The sequence below is a fragment of the Fukomys damarensis genome, unplaced genomic scaffold (assembly GCF_012274545.1).
Source record: "Fukomys damarensis isolate Sample0158 unplaced genomic scaffold, DMR_v1.0_HiC HiC_scaffold_7, whole genome shotgun sequence".
Lineage (NCBI taxonomy): Eukaryota > Metazoa > Chordata > Mammalia > Rodentia > Bathyergidae > Fukomys > Fukomys damarensis.
Genome location: NW_022900919.1, coordinates 18,766,090 through 18,792,364, shown reverse-complemented (window position 1 = coordinate 18,792,364; position 26,275 = coordinate 18,766,090). Strand labels below are relative to the sequence as shown.

The window sequence follows — 26,275 nt, the reverse complement described above, 5'->3', positions numbered from 1 at the left end:
CAAAATATGCTAAATGCATATATGAACGTACCACACTGAAACTGAATATTTTGTGTATTGGCATTAATAATAGAGTAGTAAGTTTTATTTTTATTTTTATTTTTATTTTTTTTTTGCTTTTTGAGACAGGGTCTCACTATGTAGTTGAGACTGACCTAGAACTTACTATGTAGCCCAGGCTGGTCTTGAACTCACAGCGATCCTCCTGCCTCAGCCTCCCAAGTGCTGGGATTACAGGCATGTGCCACCATGCCCGGCTCTATAGAGTAATAAGTTTTATGGAATTAAAAAATAAATCCTCCCCTTCCCTGTTCTACTCTGTTTACTAACACAGGAGGAGGTGGAAAGAAGCAGGAAAAATGAGAGTTTTAGCAATACATACCTATGTCACTTCTCACAGCAGATAGTAATTTTCCTTGAAAAGTTGTACAGTTGGGCTGGTCAGGTCAGATCTCTTATTTAAATTAACCTAAAAGATGAAAAAAGATTGGAGGGTAATGTTTTAAAGAATTAGAAAGTAACTGTTTGGGCTGGGGATTTGGCTCAGTGGTTCCACCGCCTGCTTCACAAGAGCAAGGACCGGAGTTCGATCCCCTGTACCAAAAAAAAAAAAAAAAAGTAACTGTTTAACTGAAACAAAAACACTCTAAATTTCTCTGCATTTAATGTCGTGTGGGAAAGAGATAATCTGTTTTGTTTTTGAGACAGGTTCTCACTATGTAATCCAGGTTGGCCTCGAACTTGTTGTGTAGCTCAGGCGGGCTCATAATCCTCCTGCCTCGGCCTCCTGAGTACTGGGATTACAACTGTGTACTACTATGTCTGGTAAGACAATTTCTTTAACACATGTACCATCCTTGTGGTTGTTTGGCTACTTTTATGCCTCCTGGGGGAAGCACTGTCTGGCAGCCTCTCCATGGCTTCTAACATAAGTCATCTATCTTCTGTACTCCTTGTCCTAGATAAAGCCAACCTGCACCGCTTTTCTGTCTCACCCCCAAAGTTCCCTTCAGCAATGCCTAGTAGGACAGGAATTATATCTATGTGGCAAATGTAGTAACCGAGTGAGGCCCTAGGTCAAGACAGCACAGTCAGCTGACACATTCTTTCTCTCCCAAACATGTGGCCATGGCAAGAAAAATGTGAGCTGAGAAAAGCAGAAGGGAGAGATGGGCTCAAAAACAAGGTACTACAACAGAGTCAAGACCGAGCTGAAAGGAACAAGTATGGGGCTGCCACACCTCCAGGTCTGGGTCTGGACAAGGGTTCCAGAGGCTGACCGCGAGGGGCACTGGAAACAACAAGTGCTCACTGTGAGATGAGGAACCAGAGCCCTGAGACCCCTTGAAAATGTGCTAAAAAATCTATAGATTCCAAAGCAGCAGAGGAAGCCAAAACAGTAACATGAGGAGACAGCCAGTGTTTACGTAGTGCTATCTTCGAGCTCATATACACCAAGCTCTGTCCTTCATAATCATACATACTATTTTTTTTTTTTTGTACCAGGGATTGAACTCAGGACCTTGTGCGTGTGACACAGGCGGTGGTAGAGCCACTGAGCCAAATCCCCTGCCCAGTGGGAATACTAATTCTTAATCTTTTCCATGCCCAGTGAGGCAGATACAATTATTACCCTATTTTACAGATGAGGAAACCGAGGTCTAGGAAGTTTAAATATTTGCTCAAGGTCACAGAAGTGGTAGGTAGAAAAGCCAAGATTCACCCCTGGCTCCAGAGACTATGCTCTTAACCATCATCCTGTGCTACTTAAAAGCAAGGAAGTGAGAGAAGCAAGCGAAACAAACTGAATGCATCTCCCAAAGTCACTGTAAAAGCTGAGCTTGGGATTCAAGTCCTGCTTTTTTTTTTTTTTTTTTTTTTTTTCTGTACTCACCACAGCAAAATGATTGAAGAAAAAGCCAGTCAAAGGAGAGACTCGATTAACCTACTGGTAGAGGAAAAGGCCTAGGACAGACCCAAGATCCCAAACTGGCAGTACAAGAGCTGGTAGGGTATACCAAATTATCAACTTGTCAAGTTATAAACACCAGGAGAGTTCAGATAAAAATCCAGAGTTTTGGTTTCTCTTTAAAAAATTCTAAGATTTGGCAAGATGGAGCCAGCATTCCCACAGGGCAACAAAGAACAGGCCTGAGCAGAACCGCCCCTGTGGATAAGGCAGAGGCTCTTTCCAGTCCTTGGCACTGATCTTGCCACTCCCTTTTTATCTTCAACCCTGCCTTCTGGCCCACTCTAATTGTTTCTATACCTAAACAGGCCCTATCAGCACTGAGGTATGCAACCCTTTGAGAAAACTAAGGTCCCTTCTAGCCCTAGACAAGTCTATACTGACGGAATATTCAAAAAATGTTATTACTAAAGGTACAGAATCCCAATGATGAATGTAATTGTATTGTATACCTAGATTGTACCAATAAACTCAATAAAAAGAAAAAAAAAGTACATTAAACAAAAAATGTTATTAGTATAAGTGCAAATGAAAATTTATAGAAAAAAAAGGGGAAGGATAGAGTGGTAAAGGTTACAGGGTAATAAAATGTAGTACTTTTTGTGTTGATTGATATTGAATTATTGATTGAAGTCTACTTACACCTTTTGAGATGGCTTCAATAAAACACCCTTACTAAACATATATCTAGAGAGAGAAAAACTTGGCGATGTTGCTGACTGCTGATTCCAAGAATAAGTTTCCTCTTCATCCTTAGTAACAGAGGCTAGGATTGCGGAAAAAATAAAGAATTTGGAAAAAAAAAAATTTGGAGAAGAGCAACACACTCCAGCTTCTCTTGCAGCTAGGTGAGTCTGAGGGACAACATTCTGGCCAGTTGTGGAAGAGTTGGTCTATTAGTCAACCTTTTGTGTATGTGCCCAAATATCTGAAAAAAATTTAACTTAGTGGAGGAAGAATTTATTCTGGCTCACCGTTTCAAAGGTTTTGGTTCCTGGCTGGCTGGCTCCAAGGTACAAACATCACAGCAGAAAGGGTCTGGTGGAGGAAAACTGCTCACCTCATGGCAGCTGGGACACCAAGTGAGCAGGAAGAGAGCCAAAGAAAAGATACTCCCTTCAAAGGCAGACTGTCAGTGATGTACTTCCTCCAGTTGGGCTCCACCTCCAGTAGCCCACTCAGCATGAACTCATCAATGGATTGAACCATTGAGGAAATTGGTACCCTTATGATCCAATCACCTTCCAAAGTCTCCACTTTTGAATATATGAGATTTCTAGGTAACATTTTAGATCTAAGCTATAACTGTTTGATTTCTAGGAAGGCTCTTGAAAAGGCAGAGTTAAATTTTTGTCTTCCCTTTTCCCTTCCCACCTCCCTGGAATGCAGACAATATGAGTGCAACTCTGACAGCCACCCTGGGCAAGGAGTGACCTTGAGATCACTCTAGGAACTCCATAAAGATGACAGCAGAAGAGAAAGACAGTGATTTGTGTTCCTGACAATTTAGTGAAGCCATCATATCAGTCCTAGATCACTTGCCTCAGGATTTGTTTCACATGAGAGAATCATCTGCATCACTGTTATTTCTAGACCTTTTTATTCTGCAATTTCCAATGATACACAAGGAAATATTATATACCTAAACTGAAGTGCTAGTTATAAAGTACTGGCAATGACTCTTTTTTTCTATTTTCTAAAATTCATTATGATTCTAAATACTTTTGTTATTAGGGAAAAAAGGCTTTTAAAAAAGCTGGGGTTAGCTCAGTGGTAGAACATATGCCTAACACGCATGAGGCCCTACATTCAATCCCTGGCACTGCACGAAGAGAAAAAAGAAGAAAAAAAGTTCTAAAATATATTAATAAGATAAAAAAGTTGAAACCATGTTACAAGGAAAACACATATATCAACATATATAATGATTATGTGTGTGATCCAGCTTTGAATGTCTCTGAGCCTGTGACTGTCAGGGGAAAGAGGAAACTTAGCCAGACCAGTAGTCTCTCAATGGAATAGAAGCAGCAGACAGTGCTCTTGGCCCAGACACACAACATACTCAGTGGAAGGAGGGCTTTGGAAGCACAGAATTATTTTTAAAATATGTGTGACTTTATATAAGGGGACCTTGAGTGGTGTGATAGACAGTGTCCGCCTACAACTTTTTTTTTTTTTAACAGCAAATGCAGCAGATAATTGATGCAACCCTTGAAAAATGGCAAGGTTTTAAAATTCAGTTAAATTCCGAGAAGGCAATCCCAGGAGCAATTTAGGGTCACTGTGGCCCACCTATGCAGCTGGGATCCAGGACCTGAGCTGAGGAGCAGAGCAGCTCTTTCGCATGTTCCTGTGTCCACCTCCCTTGACTGTTGCTGGCTTAAGTACCTGAATACCTACTGTGTGTTAATTATCATGCAGGATGGCAATTAAGTGGAGTTCCCATTTTAACTGAGGAGAAAAGTTTGTATTATGGATATGTGTATTTAGAAACTTGGAGACAAGAATAACTAGTTAAGGAAAAAATAAAACAGAAGATTTATGGAGTAGTTAGATCTAGAACTGGGCCTCAGTGGATGAAGTGTAGGACTGTATATGTGTGTGTGTGTGTCCATATAATTGTGTAATGCATGCCTATCTAGATATTAATTCAGGAATAAGCAGTAATTTCAGAAGAAAACTCTTAACATTCACTTCATCTTACATTTCATTCTATGGTGAGCTTTCTTTTCTAGTCCAACCTGCCACTAAATATTCATATTCTGAACTTGTCCTACATATAACAAACTCAGACTGCACTGTATTATTTGGTGTGCCCCTCCCCGTTTCTAGGCAGTTGAAATCTGGTTGAATTGAGCACAAGTCAATCTACAAAGTCAGAAAAGCTGGTAGGCTAGGTATGTGAAGATGGAAAGTCAGGGTCTGCCCAGCCCACCCTGTCTGATTGCCACCTCAGGATACCTCGTGATACTCTGAGCTTTCTGTGCATCTGTGGGCGTAAACCTTGCACCCTCACCTCTCTTGTAAGTGGGATTTAGGCGCTGTAACTGATAGTTAGAATCCACCTGTAGTCTCTACATTAACAAAAGAATTCAGGACCTGTCCAATAGCTGGTCGTTAGAATAGCGTTAATGTTTCCCTGGTCTCTCAGGCATGCTCAACCAGTATTTCCACCAATGGTGAGGCCCCAGGCTGTGCCTCCATCACTTCCCACTGCTTGCTAGAGCCAAGGGCATCAGTTTAAGATGAAGGCACAAAGCAGGGGTGACAGCTCCAGCCTATGACTTGCAGGCAGGCTCGTTTAGCCTGCTCTGGCCCTTCCTGCCTGGTGACCTTGAAAAAGTCATTTAACCTTTGGGGCCCTACAGAACTCGTCTGTAAAATGAGCAGACTGGGCTAGAAATAGGCGATGCCAACCAAGGTCTCTTTCCGCTCAAACTGTCTGAGATTCTAGGGATAGAATTGCAGCTGTTGGCTAAAAAGCACAGGAAGAAATATCTCTACTTTGTAATAGAACACGGCTCCTGCTTTCCAGCCTACTTCTTAGACCACAAACAACAAAATTCAACAGGATGAACAAAGCTCAGGGCCTTTGTTCTTCTTCAAATAAATGAAACATTTATACATTTATATCAATAACTCAGTTACCAATAAATTTATTTATGCCAATAATTCCACCATATTAATTCAGTAAATCCCCAAAAATATCAGTTATTACCATCACCACTACTAGATTTTCTATTTTGCCTCTGTAAATGACCTAACTTGACAGACAGAAATCGACAAAAGACAAGCTTTCCTAACCAACACAAAGGCCTGGCCCATTGTAACACCTAGGTGGCTGACTGAATGGACTTCCTCCAATGAGCCCAAAATTAATGTTGGGAAGTACTTTTTTTTTTTTTATGCAAGGCAGGAATATCACCCACTGAGCTAAATCCCTGGCCCTACTCTTCTTGAGTCTGATTTTTCTACAGCCATGTTTCCCAAGTTTCTAGGTGAGAGATGGTGATCACCAAGTCCCTGAAATAGTTCCAAAATCTGTTGTTCCTCTTTTGTGCTAAAAAGAGTTCCCTAACATACACATTCTCCCCTGTCCATGGCCAGGCTGCCCCTCAGCCTTCCTGTAGGGAAATCCACTCAGCCACCCCCAGGCCAGCTCAGGGACCCCTGGCGGGCTTTGTCCCCCACAGCTGCCCCACAGGGTATCAAGAGAACAGTAGAAGGCCACAGCACTCTGCCATACAGCATGGTCTGTCTCCACCCTGTTAGCCCGATCTTTCAGCCTTTTTGGTGGCCATAAAGGAGCCAACACTAATGTAGGTACCACATGTCTGAGGAGAAAGAAGGCAGCAAAGGGGCCAGTTCCCGCCCCTTATTTGCTACTGAACTAAGGGAATCAGAGCTGTAATAGTATAAAAAACCAAGAGCCATGCTGCAGGAGCTGAGTGACACACCCAGGGCAGATGTTAGAAGGCCTGGCATCCCCTCCTAGATGTGTCTTTCTGCCCATAGAGGACTTCAGTACATGGGCTGGGACCCTCAGAGGGACCTCAGGGGCTTTCCAGACGGGGCCTCTTCCACTCAGAACAGTGTTTCCTTGACAGCCTGGGTCCTGTGCCCTCTCTCAGCCAGGACTGATATCCCTGGGTAGGTGAGCACCCTGGCCAGCAGCTCACAAACCACCTCCCAGCACATCCATGTTGGTCTAGTCCTGCATGTCCTTCTCCTTCTATGGGATGAATATTTTAGGCACCCCAGGTTTTGAAAGACTCTCCTCCCACTACCACTGCCTACAGCCCAAAATGATGGGGAGGCCCTGACAACAACAGGCTCAATACTGTTTTTTGTTTGTTTATGTGTTTGTTTTGTGGCACTGAGGACTGAATCCTGGACCTTCACACTGAACAAACCCCCAGCCCTTTTTTATTTATTTTTTATTTTGAGACAGGGTCTAGCTAAGTCACTATGTTGTCCAGGCTGGGCTTGAACATGTGTTCATCCTGCCTCAGCCTCCCAGAGCACTGGGATACAGGCATGTACTTCCCCTTGCCTTGTTTCATTTTTGAATTTTTCATTTTGTAGTACCCAGGCCCTTCTTACTAAGCTGCATCCCCAACCCCTTTAAAAAAAAATTTTTTTGACACAAGGTCTTGCTAAATCACTAAATTGCTCACACTGGACTCAAACTTGTAAGCCTCCTGCCTTGGCCTCCCAGAGTGCTGGGAATCTAGGTATCACCACCGTGCCCACACCAATCTTATTTTCAAGAGATGCCAAGAGACACTCAGGGTTGAACAGTAAGCACTGAGGACCTAACCACTTTCCTTCAGCAGCCGACACCCCAACTCCCAGGGCTGCCCTGGGGGCTCAGAGCATGCATGTTCTGGTGCTGAGAAGTGGCTAGGAAGGGAGGTAGAAAGCAATAGGGAGGAAAAGGTCCTTTTATTGATCTAGTCCAACATCTCTTACAAAGCAGATCCTACAAGGCCAGACACAGTTTGGTAAAAGAAAAGCAGAGGAACTGACAGATAATTAAATACACTTACATTAATATTGCCAGGTGTTCAAAGACCTTAAGGTGTTAAGACCTTAAAATTCCCTTTTTGTACAAGCTCATTCAAGTGATAAGAGTTTATCTAACCATATTCCTCTACAAAGTCGTAAGTTCACTTAACCTGATCTTAGAAAATGGCTAAAAGTTCCTAGTACCAGAAGGAAATTTACTCAAAGCAAGAAAATGTGAACTTTACAGTGAAATGTCAGGAATGGCTACTAACCCAGGAGCTTTCACAACAGAAACTCCCTGACTAAAAATACCTGAAGATTGAGTCACCAGTGGACAAGCACATTAGTTGAGTACTTTCCATCTTCACATGCCCTTGCTAAGATGCCTAAGGGAAGCTGGCCAGCCTTTTCCCTTCACATGGAACCCTCCTCACAGAGCTGGACTTTCTCCTAGAGAAAGAACAGAAAGCACTTAGGAAAATCACAAGCAGAACTCTGCTCTCTCCGAGAAACCAATCCATGCCAGAGAACAGACTGAAAACCATAAGCCAAGTGCTTCCTTTGTGGAGTCTAGAACTTGCTAAGAGGACAGGCACTTTCACAGAGAGATTCCATACCTCTAAACATTGTACTAACTAAACTTTGTAAAAACTGTACTGTAATTAAATTCTGTAATATCAAAAGCAACACCTCAGTTTACCAGAACCCAAAAACTCAACTGCCTAGTTTACTGGCATTTTCAGGGGTACAGCTGAGGAGAATCATAGCTCCAGATTTGTGGCATATAACAAGTTCCTGGGGTGCCTTCCAAGAACAGCGCAGAGCTCGGACCCCCTGCTATGTCTGCAAATATAGAAAGAAGAAACCCAGATGGGATGGGAGGAAGAGACCCAGTGCCTGGCACCACCCTTGGCAGGAAAAGTCTTATCCACAGCTGCAACAGCAAAGGACTTACTTCGACCATCCATTAATAGAAAGTAAAGGGCCGGGAATTTAGCTCAGTGGTTCTGCTGCCTGCCTGGCAAGCGAGAGGACCGGAGTTCAATCCCTGGTACCAAAAAAAAAAAGAAAGTAAAAATACAAGGGAGTCCCAGCTCCTGATTGTTCTGCTTTCCCACAGCCACGGTGCCAGATCATGGAATGAGGCTAATACCTATGCTCTTAGGCCTGCAATCAGGGTGTGAGGCAGGCCCCTCACCCTCCCCAGAGGAGGCAGTTCTGCCTGCTTGCTTTGCTGCCTCTCCCAGCTCAGAGGATGAGCAGCTCCAGCTTGTGTCCTTCCAATACTCTAGTGGGAGGAGCAGACACCTCACACCCATCTGAAGGATGCTTTCCTTACTTCCATTTTATAAATACCTTGGGTCTCCTGCCAGTTTAGAACATCAGGCTTGGAGGTCACATGGATTCCACGGTGACCAACTCTTACAAGACAGATGCTACCAGCCAGTGCAGGTAATATGGAGGACAGATCTGTGCTCAGGGCCTTGGGCTAATGTGGTGAAACAGTGCTGTGAGATGGCCACCCATGGATGCTGAACAAGCCAGCCCCGGTACCAGCCTCCAGGGAGCCCTGCACAGCCTCTGGGAAGAGCAGAAAGGACCTCGCCCCAACTTCCAGGACACCATCCAAGTGGAAGGGTCTGGAGGCACTGGATTCTGGATTAGAGGAGGAAGGGATCCCCTCTGAGTCTGCACTGTTTGCTTCCAGTGGTATCTACAATTATTCTCCCCCTACTCGACATGCTGTGTAGCTCTGAGAAGGTCACTTGGCCTTTCTTGGGCTTTTAAAGCTTAGCCAAAGAGCCCATGTGGTGTAACTGAGTGACACAGGTTTTAGAATCAGAGGACCTGGGTTTGAGCCCAGGTTCTGCCAAAGTAATCTTGGGTGAGTCATCTCAACTCTGGAAGTTTCTGTTTTCTCCTAAAAATAGGAGAAGGGAAATTCTGTCATGGCTTATTGAGGGAAAGAAGCTGATGAAATTATGTGGGCTAAAAAGTATTTTGTAATTATAAATATCCACAGATATACTCAAGACAAGGGTTGTAAAATGTTTTGAGTTATTTAAAGGAAAACTGCCTTATTAAAAACTTCAAGATTGGGCCAGGGATTTAGCTCAGTGGTTCTGGCGCCTGCTTTGCAAGTGCAAGGGGCAGAGTTTGATCCCTGGTACCAAAAAAACAAAAAACAAAAAAACCTTCAAGATTAAAATAATGTTTTTTTTGTTGTTGTTCTTTTGGTTTTTTGAGACAGGGTCTCACTATGTAGTTGGGACTGAACTGGAACTCACTATGTAGCCCAGGTTGGTCTCGAACTCACAGCGATCCTCCTGCCTCAGTGATCCTCCTACCTCAGCTTCCCGAATGCTGGGATTACAGGCATGCACCACCATGCCCGGCTAGCCTAAAATAATGTTAGTTTTAAAGCAACTGCTTAGGAATTTAAACAAGGAGCACAGAAACTGGCTTCCGGGCAGTCCTGAATGTGGCCTCCTATACCGGGAACACTGAGCAATCTAGAAAAATAGAGGCTCCGAAGGAAGCACTCTGGGTCAGTATATTCACCCTCACTTGCCTGCATCTCCTCACTGGTGCAGCCCATGACCCCGGCTGTGGTCCTGGCCAGGCTCCTCTAGTCTCCCCATCTGGAAATATTTCCTTTGCTTTCTTTAAAGCCTCAGGGCAAGTCCTAACTGCCACCCTGGCCTGCTAGCAGCCTTCCTTTGTTGGCTTTGTTTGTATGTTTGATTTTTTTGAGACAGGGCCTCATTATGTAGTTCAGGCTGGCTTCAAACTTGCTTTGTAGCCCAGGTTGGTCTCAAACTCACAGCAATCCTCCTGCCTCAGCCTCCTATAGCTGGGATTACATATAGGTGTGTGCAGTGATGGCCGGCTCTTTGTTGGTTTTGGTCAATGTTTGTTGTTTGACTTTGTCAGTTGTAATAGGCAGAAGTCTGCTCTGTGTCCACCTATGGTTTGCCTTTATGCCACAGGCCACCCCATGAAGCAGACACCCACGTGACTTGGGGACAACACAAAATCACAGCCACATTCCTCTTCCTGTGAGCTCTCCCTCTTCTGAGCTTTCCCAGCACATGGAGCTGCCTTATCAGGTTCCTGGGAGTGAGGAAGCAGCCACTGAGGAAGATGATTTCAGCAGAAATAGCATGAGTGCTTCACAACTGGGAAAGAAAATGACTCCATTTACCAACAATTAATTCACCTGCATAGGAAGCACCTTCTGGATAAGGCAATGGTTGGCAAATGAAGAGGGCAGAACCCACTGGAAAAGTGTCAGTACTACTGGTGGGTGTGTTTAGCGAACTGCACTCCCTTCTGACAGTCCATCCTGCCCCCCACAGGTACCAAAGGCATCAGCTTCATTCCAACCTCAGCAGGAGCTACAAAGCAGTGTGATATGTGGCATCCATAATGTAGGGAACAGTGCAAATCTCCATGTAATTAAGTACTAAATCCTGAAATACCCACTATAAATTTGAAGGAGGCAGAAAGAGGTGGACTCACAGTAGTGTAAGCACAGGAGAGACAGAGGTGTGGGCGTAGACACTGGGCAGGACTGATGGCTGAGCCAAGGGCCCAGAAAGGCTGGGTAGTCAGGAGGACAATGGGGCGAGAGGGAAGGCGTGGGAGAGGGAGCAGTGAGTCACCATGGAATGAAGCTGCGGTGCGTCTCTCACCAGGGGATTTCCAGGCGGCAGCAGGGAAGATGGTGCCTCAGGTAGGCTGCGTGACCATGTTCCTGGGGTGCGTACATGATGCTGTGCGCGTGAGGGACTGACCCGGGGCTGCAGGTATGACCGGCCTTTCCTTGGCTCCATGTTCCCAGCCCCATGGCTGTGTTGAACAAATGCTATCATCCACCACTGAAGTGACACTGCCAGCCTTCAACTGCATCCAACCAGCTTTTACACCTGCTGAACTAGACAGGAAGCTCCTTGGGGGTCCATCTCCTCCAGGCCCTAAGATCACAGGTGCCCCCTTCACATTCTGCAAAAACCCTCTCACAACTAGAAAACATGATAATCTCATCTCTACACAAAAGTGATGATTCCTATTTGTTTCACTGCTATTGGGGTTTCTGGCTGATGCTCTTCTAATTCAATCTTTCCATTTAAATGCTATGCATATTAAAATGGCTTTGAGCACATAGTGGGCACCTGTAAATGTTTACTGGCTTGCTGAGGCTTTGGGAAAGGCATTAGCCCAAAACATCCCCATTGCAATCCCTTGAAAATAATTTTGCTATAGGAGATAATTCCACTGGCCTCTATGGGTAACCACCACACCAGTGTGTATCGAGAGAAAGCTCAGTGTGACCTTGGACGTCAGTAGCTTTGGGATCTTTTAAAGAACATCTTGAATTTCAAGTAAATAATTACTCATCCCAAATGAGTTTTCTGCTTTCCATCACTCAGAGGAGCTATTGTTCGAGGCCATATTTCTTCCCCCTTTCCCCTGTTTGTCTAAAGAACATCATACCAGGCTGGAAAAGGTAGAAATCTGCTTCAGAAACTGCTCTCACAAAAGAAGAAAGACAATTCAAAGCAAAACCAAGCTGTTCTAAAGGAGGAAGAGAAGGCCCCTAACCGAGAGGAGGTGGAAACCTTCCCACCAGCTGCTGGAGTTCAGATAAACATTGACTAGCATAGAAGGTCTATGATTCCACCACTCAGTCCAAGAACCCAATGCAACAAAATTGTCTACGAGATTTCCTAGCTACATAATATGACTTTATTTGGGCCAGAAAATACAAATCTGAATAGCATTAACCCTAGGTTAACCCAGACCTCAATGGTGATGGAAACATAAAATAAGGTTCCCTTTCCAATATCTAAAGGAAATCGAAAAATCTTCCATCCAATGTCTGTGTGACGTTCTAAAAACACATTTATGGAAAGAGGTCAGAACAACTGGTGTTACAAAGATTTACACTTTGTAGAAAGGCTTTTTCTGAATACACTGATGGCAAGGGACAGAGACCACTCGCAGGCTCTGGGGACAAGCACATCTGGCTCGGTCACAGCTATACTACATACTAGTTGTGAGACTTGGGGCATTTCTCAACCTGTAGCACCACTGTGTCCTTTCTATTAAATGAGGATAATAAGGCCTCAGTGACTCTGCTACATGAGGCAGAGCAGGTCAGACACCCACACCAGAGCGTCCTGCTAGTGCAATAAAAATTAAAAACACCCACAGAGTGAACATGCAGTGGTATGCTCACCAGAAGAGGCAAACAAGGCACTCCTCATCCACCATGGCTAGAAGATCCCAGTCCAGAGCCAAATGGCTGAGTCCTCCAGCCTGGTTTGTCCAGTCTCTGACTTGCTTGTGATTAATCACACCAACTTTAATTTAACTAGCATTTTGTACAGGTAAAGACTGGAGCATGCGCACATGCATGCCTTCCTTCCTGAATTCCAAACCATCAGTTTCTGCATCAGCCGCTCACAGTTGAGGGATCAGTGGCTCGTGGTGAGATACAGTAGTGCTCTTTGACTTGATATCATTAACTTTACACAAAGGGCAGAAGTGGATGATAATAAAATTTCCTATTGGCGGGCTTGGTGGTTTATCAAGTATTGTGATTTTAACACATTACCTCATTTACTCCTCAAACAAGTCACAAAATGCACTGTCACTGACAATGGAGACCAAGCACATAATTTACTATTCACAAAGCATATTCTCAGACATTACCTCATTCAGTGCTCACAACAGCTAAGTGAGTTGTTGCGAAGGTAAGCAAGGAAACTGAGGCTGGGGCCCTCCCTGTGTAAGGCTCTAAGAATACAGAAAAGGAAGGTAACTTCTCATGTTGGAAACCCTCTGTAGGGCTGAATGGATCCCACCACTCCAACCCCTTGACAAAAGCCCTATAAGTCCTCTTCCCATCAAAAAGAGACATAAAGAAATTCACATTCCTCTTAGAAGCTCTATGGTGGCAAAGTTAAGATTTCACTTTGCAATTTCAGTACAACATCCAGCTTTGTGTGTAAAGTCAACAATAATCACAGATGGGTGGTATTAATGACAGAGTGAAGGAAAGGGACTGTTTTCTAAATTGGAGAAAATATCCATGGCTATCATCTACTTGGCATTTTCTAACATCTCACTATTGTGAAGGGTATATTTTCAATGTCAGTGACAAGAAAGAGTGAACACTTATTTTACATGATGGTAACAGAGAAGGAACTGTAGCCAGGGTATTTGGAACATGAAAGGCTGAAGTCTACAGTGTGAATACAGTGCAGGTCACACAGGGAGGGATGCGTGGCTTGAAGTTTAGTGCACATTCATAGACAGCCTCCCCTGGGCCAAGTGTGGGCCAACGCTGGGGCACAGCGAGTCCAGGCCCCAGGAACAATCCTGAGGGCACAGGCCCAGCAGAGCATCCAGCAGACAAAGAACCCATTAATGCCGATTAAACAAATGAAAAGAAAGAAAAAGACCTTCCCAGTTCTGAAGGTTCTAGGACTCACATGGTCCTAGGAATACTGTATTTTCCTCACTATTTGGGGTGCAGTAATTTGGATACATTGGATATATGAGAAATGTTAGTAGGATGCCAAACAGTACATGTGGCAATTGGTTAAAATGCCTCATTCTATGTTAGCAGAGTACAGCAAGGAGCAGAATAATGTGCAAGATATGCTACCAGTTATATAAAAAAAAGAGGACATAGATGTAAACACACATATTTGCCGCACTATGCAATACTATATGCTGAACTGCATGTTGAACTATAAAACAGCTCAGCCCACAGTTGGCCCAGAGGAGCATTTGCATGCCTCTTAGAAGCTCTACAGTGACAAAGTCAAGATTTCACTTCACAATTTCAGTATGACATCCAGCTTTGTGTGTACTCAATAATAATCATGGATAGGTAATGTTAATGACAGTCCAAACAAAAGGGACTGTTTTCTAAATTGGGAAAAAATATACAAAGTACTAGTAACAGGCTCTCCCTGTTATTGCTGGTGAGGAAGCAGGATTTTCACTCTTTACCATGATACACCTTTTGAATATTATATTATGTGAATGTATTACCCATTCAAAAGTAAATAAATCTCTACAAGGTACCCAGTTTCTTCATTAGGAAGGGAGGAAAAGAAACAGAGACCCACAATTTAAAAGACATAAATAGTAGAACAACAAATCACAGTGTGTAATTTTTATTTGAATCCCGATTCAAAAAAATTAAACTTAACCTGATATTCTAAAATGATTAGAAATTGAACAATGACTGGATATTTGATGATATTAACATGATTAAGTTTTAAAAATGTAACAATGGATGTTTAACAAAGCAGCCTATATCTTTAAAAGATATTGAAATATTTACATATGCAACTGTATGAAGTTTAGGATCTACTTCAAAATAAATGCATGCTGAGGGAGGTGGCTTGGGGAATAGAGGAAACTCCAGTTGTCATGATTATCAGTAAAGCTGGTGATTGTGACAGAGCCTTACTGAATGACTGTCTACTTCTTGTATCTTTATGATTCTCATAATAAAAAGATAAAAAATCAATAAGTGATTACTTAGCAACAGGACAAATATTATTAGCAGCCACTGAGGTCCAAGTTCACCCCCAACTTTCAGCTGCAGTGAAGGTGCCTGATGGTGAATAAGCTTCCAGCGGCTGTCAGCTGGGCCATTCTGCCAAGTGCTCAGATCACACAAATATCAATAAGTAAACATTATTGTTCAATCCAAAAATGCCAAATTACTTTGGAGGGCTCTGCCCCATTAGTGTGCACAGTAAGTGTTGGCTACGAATGCACACAGCTTCCATAAAGCATCTTTCCCAAACCCAGCCATAATTTTTGTTGCTTTCCTTGGGTGCGTTTCTCAAGTTCTCCAAATCACTTTAACACTTTCCAGGACTAAACAAACAGGATCTCCCCAAGGGAGGATGCAGGAACTCCAGAAGATCAATTAACCCTTTTTTAGCACTCAACTAATACTTCTAGAGTTTGGCACGTGAAAAGAAGTCATGCACAACACAGATGAGACAGTCTTGCTTCCCAGATTCCTGCACTGGGGTCTTTCAAATTTAGAAACAAAATGGCCCTTACTGAGGGGGAAAACTAGTCCTGCTAGATCCCCTTGATTAAATTACCTTGCATTTGATTCTTAAATTTAAACTGAATTACTATTATCTAATTATTTTCCATACTATTTCTTAAAACATACAAACCTAAAACTTGACATAAATTTCTTTTAGCACTTTTACGGTTATGGAGATGAAAGCAAATTTATAAATAAGCACAAATAAAATTACTCAAACAGTAAAACTCAGATGAATTACACTGATGTGATGAGAATGACACTGCTTAGGCCTGATATGTCTGCCAAAAATGTCAGCGTGGCCTCGAGCTCCCAGGCCCCGTAGTCCTGAGACCTACTGGGCGCAGGTGCAATAACTCCTTTCTCATGTCACTGTTCTCCACTGGGACAGCCGCTGCAGCTTTCGTCTGAACCGAGCTCTGAGCTGTCACCCAGCTTCACCTGATGGCAGTTCATCGCTTCTGTGCTAAACCCGTCACTGGGGTTTGCCTTTGAACTTGTGAGAACTTCACAAAGAAATGGGAGGTGCTGAGGTCATGCAGGTGGACCCTGATATAATTAGGTACCTCAATATTCCAGGACAGTCCTTTAAAGTACTTCCAATTATCATTAACACGAAACCAAAGTCTGAGCATTCCTTATCTAAGGAGAACTCCAAGGATCTCAAGCACATACTGTGGACTCCGGACAAGGAACTGCCTAACACTAGAAGAATGTGATAGAGCAGTAGGAAGAGATGAAACCGTGCCAGGGACCTGGGTGAGAAGTCACACTGTATCTCAGAAACAATCTGAACCATTACCTGACAGGCTACATCATGAATTTAGTAAGTTTAAGCACATGTTTCCAAAGAACTGCCAAAAGGTCTTATTAATTCCAGCTGGTTGTTGAAGTCCAGCTTTAGCCTCTTGTGACTCCTTGGTCGTTAAGAGCCCCAACATGGCATTTCACACACAAATCTGGACCTCAAGGAACCAAAGAACAATTTTTAATATCAGTCCCTATCACTGTAACACACTATAATTGCATATCACTGTGTAGCCCACGCTACCCAAAACAATGAAAACAGGACCCTCAACAGATGGTGCCACAGACAGGTTCACCAGACTAAGAAAATGGCCCAGCTTCCCATCAAGAGAATACTGAGCACTGCCTAAAGAAACTGATAATGTAGATCCCCTCCTTGAATAGGGTTCACCATTCTAGGCCCTCCCAAGTGCCACGATTCCGTGATCATTAAACTCAGCCTTTTTTTTTTTTTTGGTACTGGGGATTGAACTCGGGTCCTTGCTCTTGCAAGACAGACCACCGAACCACTGAGCTAAATCCCCGGCCCAAACTCAGCCTTTTTAATCAAGCTCTTATATGTCCTGTTTAGAAGACTTTTCTTTATGCTGAGATACTGACCTTCAAAACATTTCTTCTTATATGAACTGGGGTAATGAGAGATGCCAGGACTTCTGTATTTCCTTATTTGAAAATTAAAATTGCAACAATCTGATGTTGGACTTCCTAATTTTTTTTACAGTTCTCACTGATATGACTCAGCAGACAGTACACAAATATAAGCCTACTATGATTGGGCAAAAAATGGGGCAACCTTTTTGTCCCTAATCTTTCATCTAGGAGAAATCAGAAACAGTGTAAACAATTCCTCTGAGTATAGCACCTGTGGTGCAGCTAAAGGACATCGTGGCTCCAGCACAAAGCAAGCCCAGGAAATAAGCCCTCCAGATTAGACTGGCTAGCACCTTGAACATTCCATTTCAAGGTGGCTCTAAATCAGACTCAAGGTAAATAAAATCAAGATAAATGTTAAGCCACTTTCAAAGAAAAGAAAAAACAAAAACCACAGGCAAAACCTGGGAGCCACAAAAGACTGTAAGACCATGTTTAACTCAATGTGGTTATTTAAAATACAAGTGTAGCCACAGAGAATTCAAAGGTGAAGAACTGGAAAACTCTAGTCTTAGAACCAGCACCTGTGAACGCCTCTGTTAGCAAGGGTGGTGCTGGGCAGATCTTGGAAGCAGTAAAGTGATTTGGAGATCTTGGGAAATAACTCTTCCAAGGAAAGCAAAAAAATTATCTATGGTTTGGGGAAAGTGCTTTACAGAGGGGCTGGTGGAAGAGCTGGTTTTTCCTGGGGTGAGAGAAAAGATGGGGTGGGGCACTTAATAATGCTCCCCCAACAGGAAGTCCTGTTATAAAGGACAGAGCTCCTTTCTGATGCCCAAAGGTGAAGATAAACACAGTGGGCACTGTGGTGCAGATTCTGGGCCAGACACAACAGGGATGCTGGAAATGTGCATTAGGGGAGGCTAAGAGACTTCCCTCAGAGACCAGGGAGAACACCACCAACTCCTCCACACCGCTCACTTTCAGGACATCCTGGCGGAGGGCCCAAGGTCTACTGCGTTGCTCATTCTCCAATGCCCCAGCTCTCTTTTCCCACCATAACCTTGGGGAGCAATCTTTGCCTCACCCAGCCCCTTCTCGGGCCTCAGCTGCAGAACCCAGAGAAGAAAAGCATTTGCCCCCAAATAGCCACAAAATGCCTTACGATCTCTATTTCAAAGCTGCTGCCTGTATAAGGCTTCTCCTCAGCATCCTCGGAGATAGAAAACGTATCTAAAATAGACAGCCTTCATAGAAAGTGATGTGGAAGCTCTTTTCATACTGCCAAGAAATATTTAGTGAAGAAAAAAACCAAAGTCCCAAATAGCATATAATGCCTTGCCGTTTGTGTGAAAAGGATGAGTATGCAGAATATTCACAACAAATTCATTCTGGGTGAATAAAATCTATTAGAAGGGCACAGACCATCTCTGGAGAATGAAGGGATCAGTGACACTGGTTGTCTCTGAGGGGCAAAACAGGTGACAGGGAGCAAGGGTGGACAGAGACACATTAACTGTCTAAACTTTTGTGCCTTTGAAATATTTTCTTCCATCATATAAATGCATTAGCTACCTTGGAATACCAAAATTTGATTAAAAACATTAACTTAAAATATGTATAAATGATTTTAAAACAAAGTACTTTTTATACAACAAAATGCTTATTACTGATCTTGTTAACTGTGTTCTTGGCACACACCAAATGCTCAATCTGTTGAACTTAATGAACCTCTGCTTAAAGACAACAAAAGAAAATCAGAAACCAGGCAAAGCTAAGGGCATCAATGTTCTAATTCTTTAATCAACTCTTTACCTGTCTGCTACTTAACTACTATGAAAATCATCCCTGGGTTATAAGCTTTTCCCCCAACTGGGCATACACTTCACAGGGACCAGCAGGAATCTTCATCGGTCCACACCAGCCATTTTATAAACAGAGAACCTTTAATCCCCAAACACAACGCCCTGGAACCAAAACAACAAAAATAAATCTTCAGATATAAAAAGGATCCTTAAGGGAAATAATGTCAGCACCTGTGTGGCATCCATACTGGACTGGAAGCAGAGGGGTTAAGAATGGCCTTAATAATTAAAAAAAAGTGGCCTTAATCACCCACTGGCCCAGAAGGACAGACCACACTGGAGGCACCCGAATTTCCACTGCTCTGTTCTTGAGGACAGCTTAGCCAGAGATGAGACAGAAAGGCTAAAGCACCATAGGCCCTACATCACTCTTCAGCTGGTCAAAGAGGACTCAAAACCCCCACCACCCAATAAGAATCAGAATATCATAAGAGTAGGTAGGAACAGAAATGTCGCCACACGGAACTCCCATTATGTTGGAAATGTCTTTCTGCCAGTGCTTTTCACAGAAACAGATTTTAGGCAAAAAATAAGACAGACTCTTCCCCTGACTTCCAAAGAACCAAGAAAACGGTTGTTCCCTGGGCAGAAGCTCTGGGCGAAGGCAGTGGGAACCAGTGTACCTACTGCATGTGGACCCTGTCCAAGATCACCAGCAGAAACCAGGAAACAATGAAGCAAGGAATATCAGGGAATAAGAAGCCCTTCTACCAAAGCACTATGAGAAAGATCCTGTGTTCATACATAAGCAATAGCCTAAACAAAAAGCCAAAACTCAGAACCAACTCTTGGGAAAAATAAGGCAAAAGAAGGTGTGATCAATGTAAAGTGATCATCTTGGCTCAATGTTGATCAGTGACACTGGTTGTCTCTGAGGGGCAAAACAGGTGACAGGGAGCAAGGGTGGACAGAGACACATTAACTGTCTAAACTTTTGTGCCTTTGAAATATTTTCTTCCATCATATAAATGCATTAGCTACCTTGGAATACCAAAATTTGATTAAAAACATTAACTTAAAATATGTATAAATGATTTTAAAACAAAGTACTTTTTATACAACAAAATGCTTATTACTGATCTTGTTAACTGTGTTCTTGGCACACACCAAATGCTCAATCTGTTGAACTTAATGAACCTCTGCTTAAAGACAACAAAAGAAAATCAGAAACCAGGCAAAGCTAAGGGCATCAATGTTCTAATTCTTTAATCAACTCTTTACCTGTCTGCTACTTAACTACTATGAAAATCATCCCTGGGTTATAAGCTTTTCCCCCAACTGGGCATACACTTCACAGGGACCAGCAGGAATCTTCATCGGTCCACACCAGCCATTTTATAAACAGAGAACCTTTAATCCCCAAACACAACGCCCTGGAACCAAAACAACAAAAATAAATCTTCAGATATAAAAAGGATCCTTAAGGGAAATAATGTCAGCACCTGTGTGGCATCCATACTGGACTGGAAGCAGAGGGGTTAAGAATGGCCTTAATAATTAAAAAAAAGTGGCCTTAATCACCCACTGGCCCAGAAGGACAGACCACACTGGAGGCACCCGAATTTCCACTGCTCTGTTCTTGAGGACAGCTTAGCCAGAGATGAGACAGAAAGGCTAAAGCACCATAGGCCCTACATCACTCTTCAGCTGGTCAAAGAGGACTCAAAACCCCCACCACCCAATAAGAATCAGAATATCATAAGAGTAGGTAGGAACAGAAATGTCGCCACACGGAACTCCCATTATGTTGGAAATGTCTTTCTGCCAGTGCTTTTCACAGAAACAGATTTTAGGCAAAAAATAAGACAGACTCTTCCCCTGACTTCCAAAGAACCAAGAAAACGGTTGTTCCCTGGGCAGAAGCTCTGGGCGAAGGCAGTGGGAACCAGTGTACCTACTGCATGTGGACCCTGTCCAAGATCACCAGCAGAAACCAGGAAACAATGAAGCAAGGAATATCAGGGAATAAGAAGCCCTTCTACCAAAGCACTATGAGAAAGATCCTGTGTTCATACATAAGCAATAGCCTAAACAAAAAGCCAAAACTCAGAACCAACTCTTGGGAAAAATAAGGCAAAAGAAGGTGTGATCAATGTAAAGTGATCATCTTGGCTCAATGTAGAAAACCAGTTTAAAAAATAGGGAATGCAAAACAAAAGGGAACTGGATTTCTGAAAAAAAAAAGAAGAAAGAAAAAAAGAAAAGAAAAGAAAAGGTGACAGGCATCTCTCCAGGGAAAGGGAACTGGCTGACCAACTGAGGGGGCTTATTTCTCAAAATGAGAGAGCCAGGGAATGAAAGTGAAAATAAAAAGGGAAGAATGGGAACTCCAGCTGGAAGGGAAGAAAAAGAGCTCTCTGTTGCATTTGCCATTTGGTTTATTTCAAGCTCTGGAAAAGAACAGGCAAAATGCAGATAAGCCAGTGAACAAGCTAAATTACCAGCCAGAACTCCTCACAAGCTTCTTTCTCCCAGGCCAGGAAGGCCCTGCTGCCCTCCCCCTACTCAAATGACTAAGGAACTTGCTTAAATGCATTTGACACACGATCCCTCAACTTCTAAAAAGCACTTAATACAGTGGCTCATGAAATCTTAATCTAAAAATGTTCATCCATTTATAATCAAGCTGCATCACACTGACAACTGGGGAGAAAAGCCGAACATATTTGGAAGGCTGTTGTGGAGATGGATATCATCACAGACTCTTATCACTTGGAGAGATTCCTTCCCACCCACTTTAAGACAATTTTTAAAAACTGGCATCTAAGAAAAGAATAATTGGGCCGGGGATTTAGCTCAGTGGTTCGGTGGCCTGCCTTGCAAGCGCAAGGACCTGAGTTCAATCCCCGGTACCAAAAAAAAAAAAGAAAAGAATAATTGCAAGGAGACAACTAACAGAGAAACTAAATCATCTGATTAAATGTGTACAGGTACAAATGCCCTATGACAAATGTGATCATTATGTATATAAAAAATGTACCAATAAAATTAACTTAAAAAAAAGAAAACTAGATAAGAAATACAATGCAGCCAAGTGCAGTGGCCTATATGTGCAATACCAGCCACCTAGGAGGCTGAGGCAGGAAGATCAAAAATTCAAGGCTAGCATGAGTAACCTAGACACTGTCTCACAGAAAAAAAATAAAAAGGGCTGGGGATGTAGCTCAGTGGCGGAGGAAATAAAATGCAATGTAACTTGGAAACCCCCACGGATGTCTATACTAAAATGAAATCTACGATGTTAAATGACTTTGGGGTTGGGGGAGGAATTAGATCCTGCTGGAAAATACTGGGCGCTGGATATGAAAAAAAAGCTGTGTAAAAAGGCAACAACATTCTAATGAACAAATTTGTAATTGGTTACTATACAGTAGGCACTGTTCTAAATGCTTTCAATATAATAATTCATGCATTTCGCAAAAACTTTTCTAACCAAAGTACCATTATCATTCTTGTTGCATAGAGAAGTTAAGTAACTCACCCAAAGTCACATAGCTAGTAAAAGCAGACTTAAGACTCAAATCGAGTACTCAGATACCAAAATATGGGCTCCCAACTTCTCTAGGCTCTTTCAGAACTTAAACATTGAGAATAAGAGAGACTGCTAGCTAGATATATGGTGAAAGAAATCAACCCTTGGTCACAGCTCTGTACTGACCAGCCATCCCTGTTATCACCCCGGCCTCAGTTTCCTTGTCTATACATTGAGAAGAATGAATTGGGTGAGCTCTACCTAAGGTCTTTGGCCCTAAAAATGTCACAAGTACATGCAGACAATCAGCAGTATATTGACCGGACTGCTTTCTGACTGGTTATTTAAAGGTTAATTCATCCTCAAACAGGCAACAAGTGATGCTAAGAATCTTTCGCTGCTTCCTGACCTTCAGAAGATCATGTCCTCTCTATGCAGGCAAATGACAGAAGGTAACAAAGGGGGACAAACAGATTGTCCCTCTTTTGGACTCTGCTTAATATCACTGTAACCAAATGGCCCATGAAAAGCTCTGGGCACTGATCGTGCTGAGAGTCAAACCTAAACACTCTCAAGGTCCCTCTCCCCACCCTGTTCTTGGAAGCTGCCTCTGGGTTTGGTTACTGGAATGCTGGTGAAACTGACAAATGAAAATAGAAAGAAACCAAAATAGAAGAATTAGGAAGACCAAATCCCCAGTAGTTTAAATTAAGGCCCTTCATGGTAGTGAAACAAACCATTTGGCTTATTTATCTTTTGGTATCATCCATTCTCTTTGCTCACACCCACACCTGAGAGCTGAAACCGCAGAATTTATTATGGGCAAATTCCAACACCTACTTCGAATTTAATGGACCCTTTAGAAGTACCCGCCTCAATCTAGGCATTAGATGTCACCCAGAGTGCATCTGTGGGTGGAGAAGAGCCTTACAGATGGATCATGCAGTTCCCTTGGGAGTCCTTCTTAAGCATCCCTGACAGGTGGCTGTCATCCGGCCCCTGCCTGGACACTTCCAAGGTCGCGGCGCTGGCTGCTTGGCGGACAGCCCGCCTCCAGCGCTGCTGGACAGCTCTGCCGTGAGAAGCCCACAAAGCGCCTAGAACAGTGCCTGGCGTGGGCCGTGCTCACTTAAGGCACCTCCGACTGGTTCAAAAGCTTCCTCCCTACAACTTGAGCCCTATGGTCCCGGGTGCGACCCTGGGACCCCCAAACGCAGAGACTCCTGGAATTTCCGGGACTATCATCAGGCCCCGCGGTCCTCTCCCACCAGCTGTGGACCCTGGACCTTCACTGAGCCCAGGCCCGCAGACCTGAGTGCGACCCCGGAGAGCCCGGGAGTGCGTTCGACGGGGGCGAGGATGGCCACCGGGGAGGCCGCGGTCGGGGGTGTTCCTACCTCGGTTCCCCGAGTACAAGGGGACAAAGGACCTCCCGGAAGGCGTATCCCCAGCCGTCCAGGTTCCCCTTGTCGCCCGGTGAGCCCTGGGGACGCCCGCAGGGCCGAGTGACTGCCCCCTTGAGAGTCCCTGAGGACCCCGGGCGCGTGGGCTGCGGGGTGACTGGCCGGGCCACGCTGGGGACCGCGGGCTCTGGTTTGGGCCCAATGGCTCCAGGGCGCGATCTTCGGCCCACGGAGCTCTCTAGGCCGTGACTTTACCTGAACGTAGTTGGCTATTGCTGCCCAGTTCGTCCCCAGCCGGGTCCCCACAGCTCCGCGGCTGCCGGCTGCGCTCATGGAAATAAATGCAGCCGGAACCCGTCGCCAGAGCGTCTCCCGCCGCTACCGGCCCCGCCCAAGCAACTGCTGCCACGCCCCTAGTGACCGACTCTGCCACGCCCCTAACACGGGAACCTGCCTGTTCATTGGGTAGCTCAATCGCTACTCTATTTGTCCTACGCGTTCTTTGCACCTGGTTGGCAGTCTATTGGTCAGCAGAACTGCTCCTCAGAATATAGGCGGGAGCCCATAGAGAGTTCTTCGACAATTGGTTACTTTTGACGTCTTCGGCCCCTAGGCCTAGACTCTATTGGATAAGACCCGCCCGGAGGGGGCGGGGAAAAGGGAGCAGGGCTAGAGGATGGGTAGTGTTTTGTGTTGATGTGGGCGGGGTAAAGAGGGGCGACTGGGTCAGCAAGCTAGTTTAGGGGTTCTGGGTGAGATCTGGTGTCCTCTGGGAATGGGAGGAGGAATGTTGGCTGGTATCAGCTGCGGGGTTCTGGTGGGTCCAGACCGAACGACTGACTGTCTCACCCTAGCCCATTACAAAGAGAGGCGATATTTGGAGTCCACAAGGGAAAGAGAGACGGGAGGTAATTAGTCTCTAGGCTAGAAGGAAATGAAAGGATGTGGCAGCAGAGTCCTTGCAGCTCGGGAAGAGGTGGCATCTAGACCCCAGTTACTGGCTCAATGTCCTTTCAGCCTTTTTCAAACTTAACAGTTGGAGGCCACCTGGAAGAAAGTAGGGTTAGGCCAGCTCTCTGGGAGGCTGAGGCAGGAGGATCAAAAGTTTGTTACTTAACCTCTCTTCATGCATCCTCATTTCAACAGGGAGTAATAATAGCAGCTGATGAGATTGACTCTAGTAGACATGAACCATGCCTGGCATTCAATAGGCATTTGTGAAGACTGATTTATCACTTACTCAGTTCTAAAATTCTATGATCTTGAAATTGCTTTTGCAAAGACATGGGCTTAACTAAGAATAGAACACTTGAGTGACTTGAAATGCAATTCCTGCAGGGCTCATGGGGCACACTATCAAGGCACAGAGGGGCTGGAAGAGAGGAAGCAAGAGGCGAAATGGGAGAGCTATGCAGCTGGATAAGGGAAGTGGTATTTGAAACAATGCTATTTTTCCTTTCACGCACTTCAGGATTGTGACAGAAAAAAAAAATGGGCTGTTTCAGGTTTCACAGAGTGTGACCAGATGTCTGTCAGACCCACCTGAAGCCCATTCCTTGATCAGAAGGTGTGGACATCTCAAAGTGTGGGCATAAATCATCTTTCGTGGCTTTTTCAGTGCACAGAAATGTCCTGTATTTATTTGTCTCTGGTTTCTGTTCTTCCTCTCTGTTGTGACTCTTGCCATATTCTGTTTGATCATATGTTTTGTTTTGGTTTTTTATTCTGTAAAGCATTTCTGTGGGAGGCCATTTAGGACAGAATGCCATTTTTTTACCTTCTAATTTAGTAGCCTGTTAAGATTGGGGATTTGGGGAGCCTGGTCTGGGATAGCCAGATGTTTGGATGTGGCAATAAAGTACATTTCTGAAAGGGTGAGACAGCCTGTTTCAGAAAGAACAGGGGAGAAGGCATGAGCCTACTCACGCTCTGGGCTGGCTAATGCTCCTGGACTTCATTTAAGCAGACACGACTGTGACTCAACCGGCCCTCTCTGCAGGACTTATAACACAAGATAGCCCTCAGGTTATCCTGGGGGACAGCAGGGAGTAGTGGTCTGACACATGATGTGCTCTGATTATTCCCTTTGGGCAGAAACGCTGCTTTGTCCATTATTTTGTTTTTGGGTTTTGTTTTGTTTTTTGGTACTGGAGATTGAGCTTGGGACCTTGTGTCTGTGAGGCAGGCGGTGGAACCAATGAGCTAAATCCCCAGCTATCCATTATTCTGTATCTTCAGGAAATGGATGAGAGCAACCAGCTCTAGACTCTCTGCTGCTGGTGCTGGAATCCTGGTTCTGCCCTCTTTACCTTTTGGCCTTAGGCAAGGACAGTACCTCTCTGCACAGTGCTTCTTTCTGTGAAATGCAGATGACAGTAAAGTGTTTCACTCCTGAGGTCCTGGAGTAGCAAATGAGTGAATATGTGTCAAAGTACATCCACAGTGCCTGGCATACACTTAACTTTTAATGCATGTTTGCCATTGTGATGAAAGCCCACTTAAGAACATTCCTCTAAGTTGCTAACTCATTTTCTAAGTTTTGTTTCTTGAAACTAATGATCATTTTAT

The 26,275-nt window shown here is 44.0% G+C and overlaps 2 protein-coding genes across 2 annotated transcripts in view; one reads left to right on the top strand and one right to left on the bottom strand.

Annotated features, from left to right (window-relative positions):
* The window catches only part of Abhd2 (abhydrolase domain containing 2, acylglycerol lipase), a 101,077-nt gene extending 76,996 nt beyond the window's left edge, over positions 1 to 24,081 (bottom strand). The window contains exons 1-2 of the mRNA XM_010621047.3: positions 23,963 to 24,081; positions 383 to 469 (exon numbers count right to left, since the gene is read on the bottom strand). The gene's annotated coding sequence lies outside the window, so the exon portion shown is untranslated. The remainder of the gene's footprint in view (positions 1 to 382; positions 470 to 23,962) is intronic.
* Mfge8 (milk fat globule EGF and factor V/VIII domain containing) overlaps positions 24,039 to 26,275 on the top strand; it is a 91,906-nt gene continuing 89,669 nt past the window's right edge. The window contains exon 1 of the mRNA XM_010621243.1: positions 24,039 to 24,123. Within this exon, the coding sequence (XP_010619545.1) occupies positions 24,039 to 24,123 (85 nt within the window). The remainder of the gene's footprint in view (positions 24,124 to 26,275) is intronic.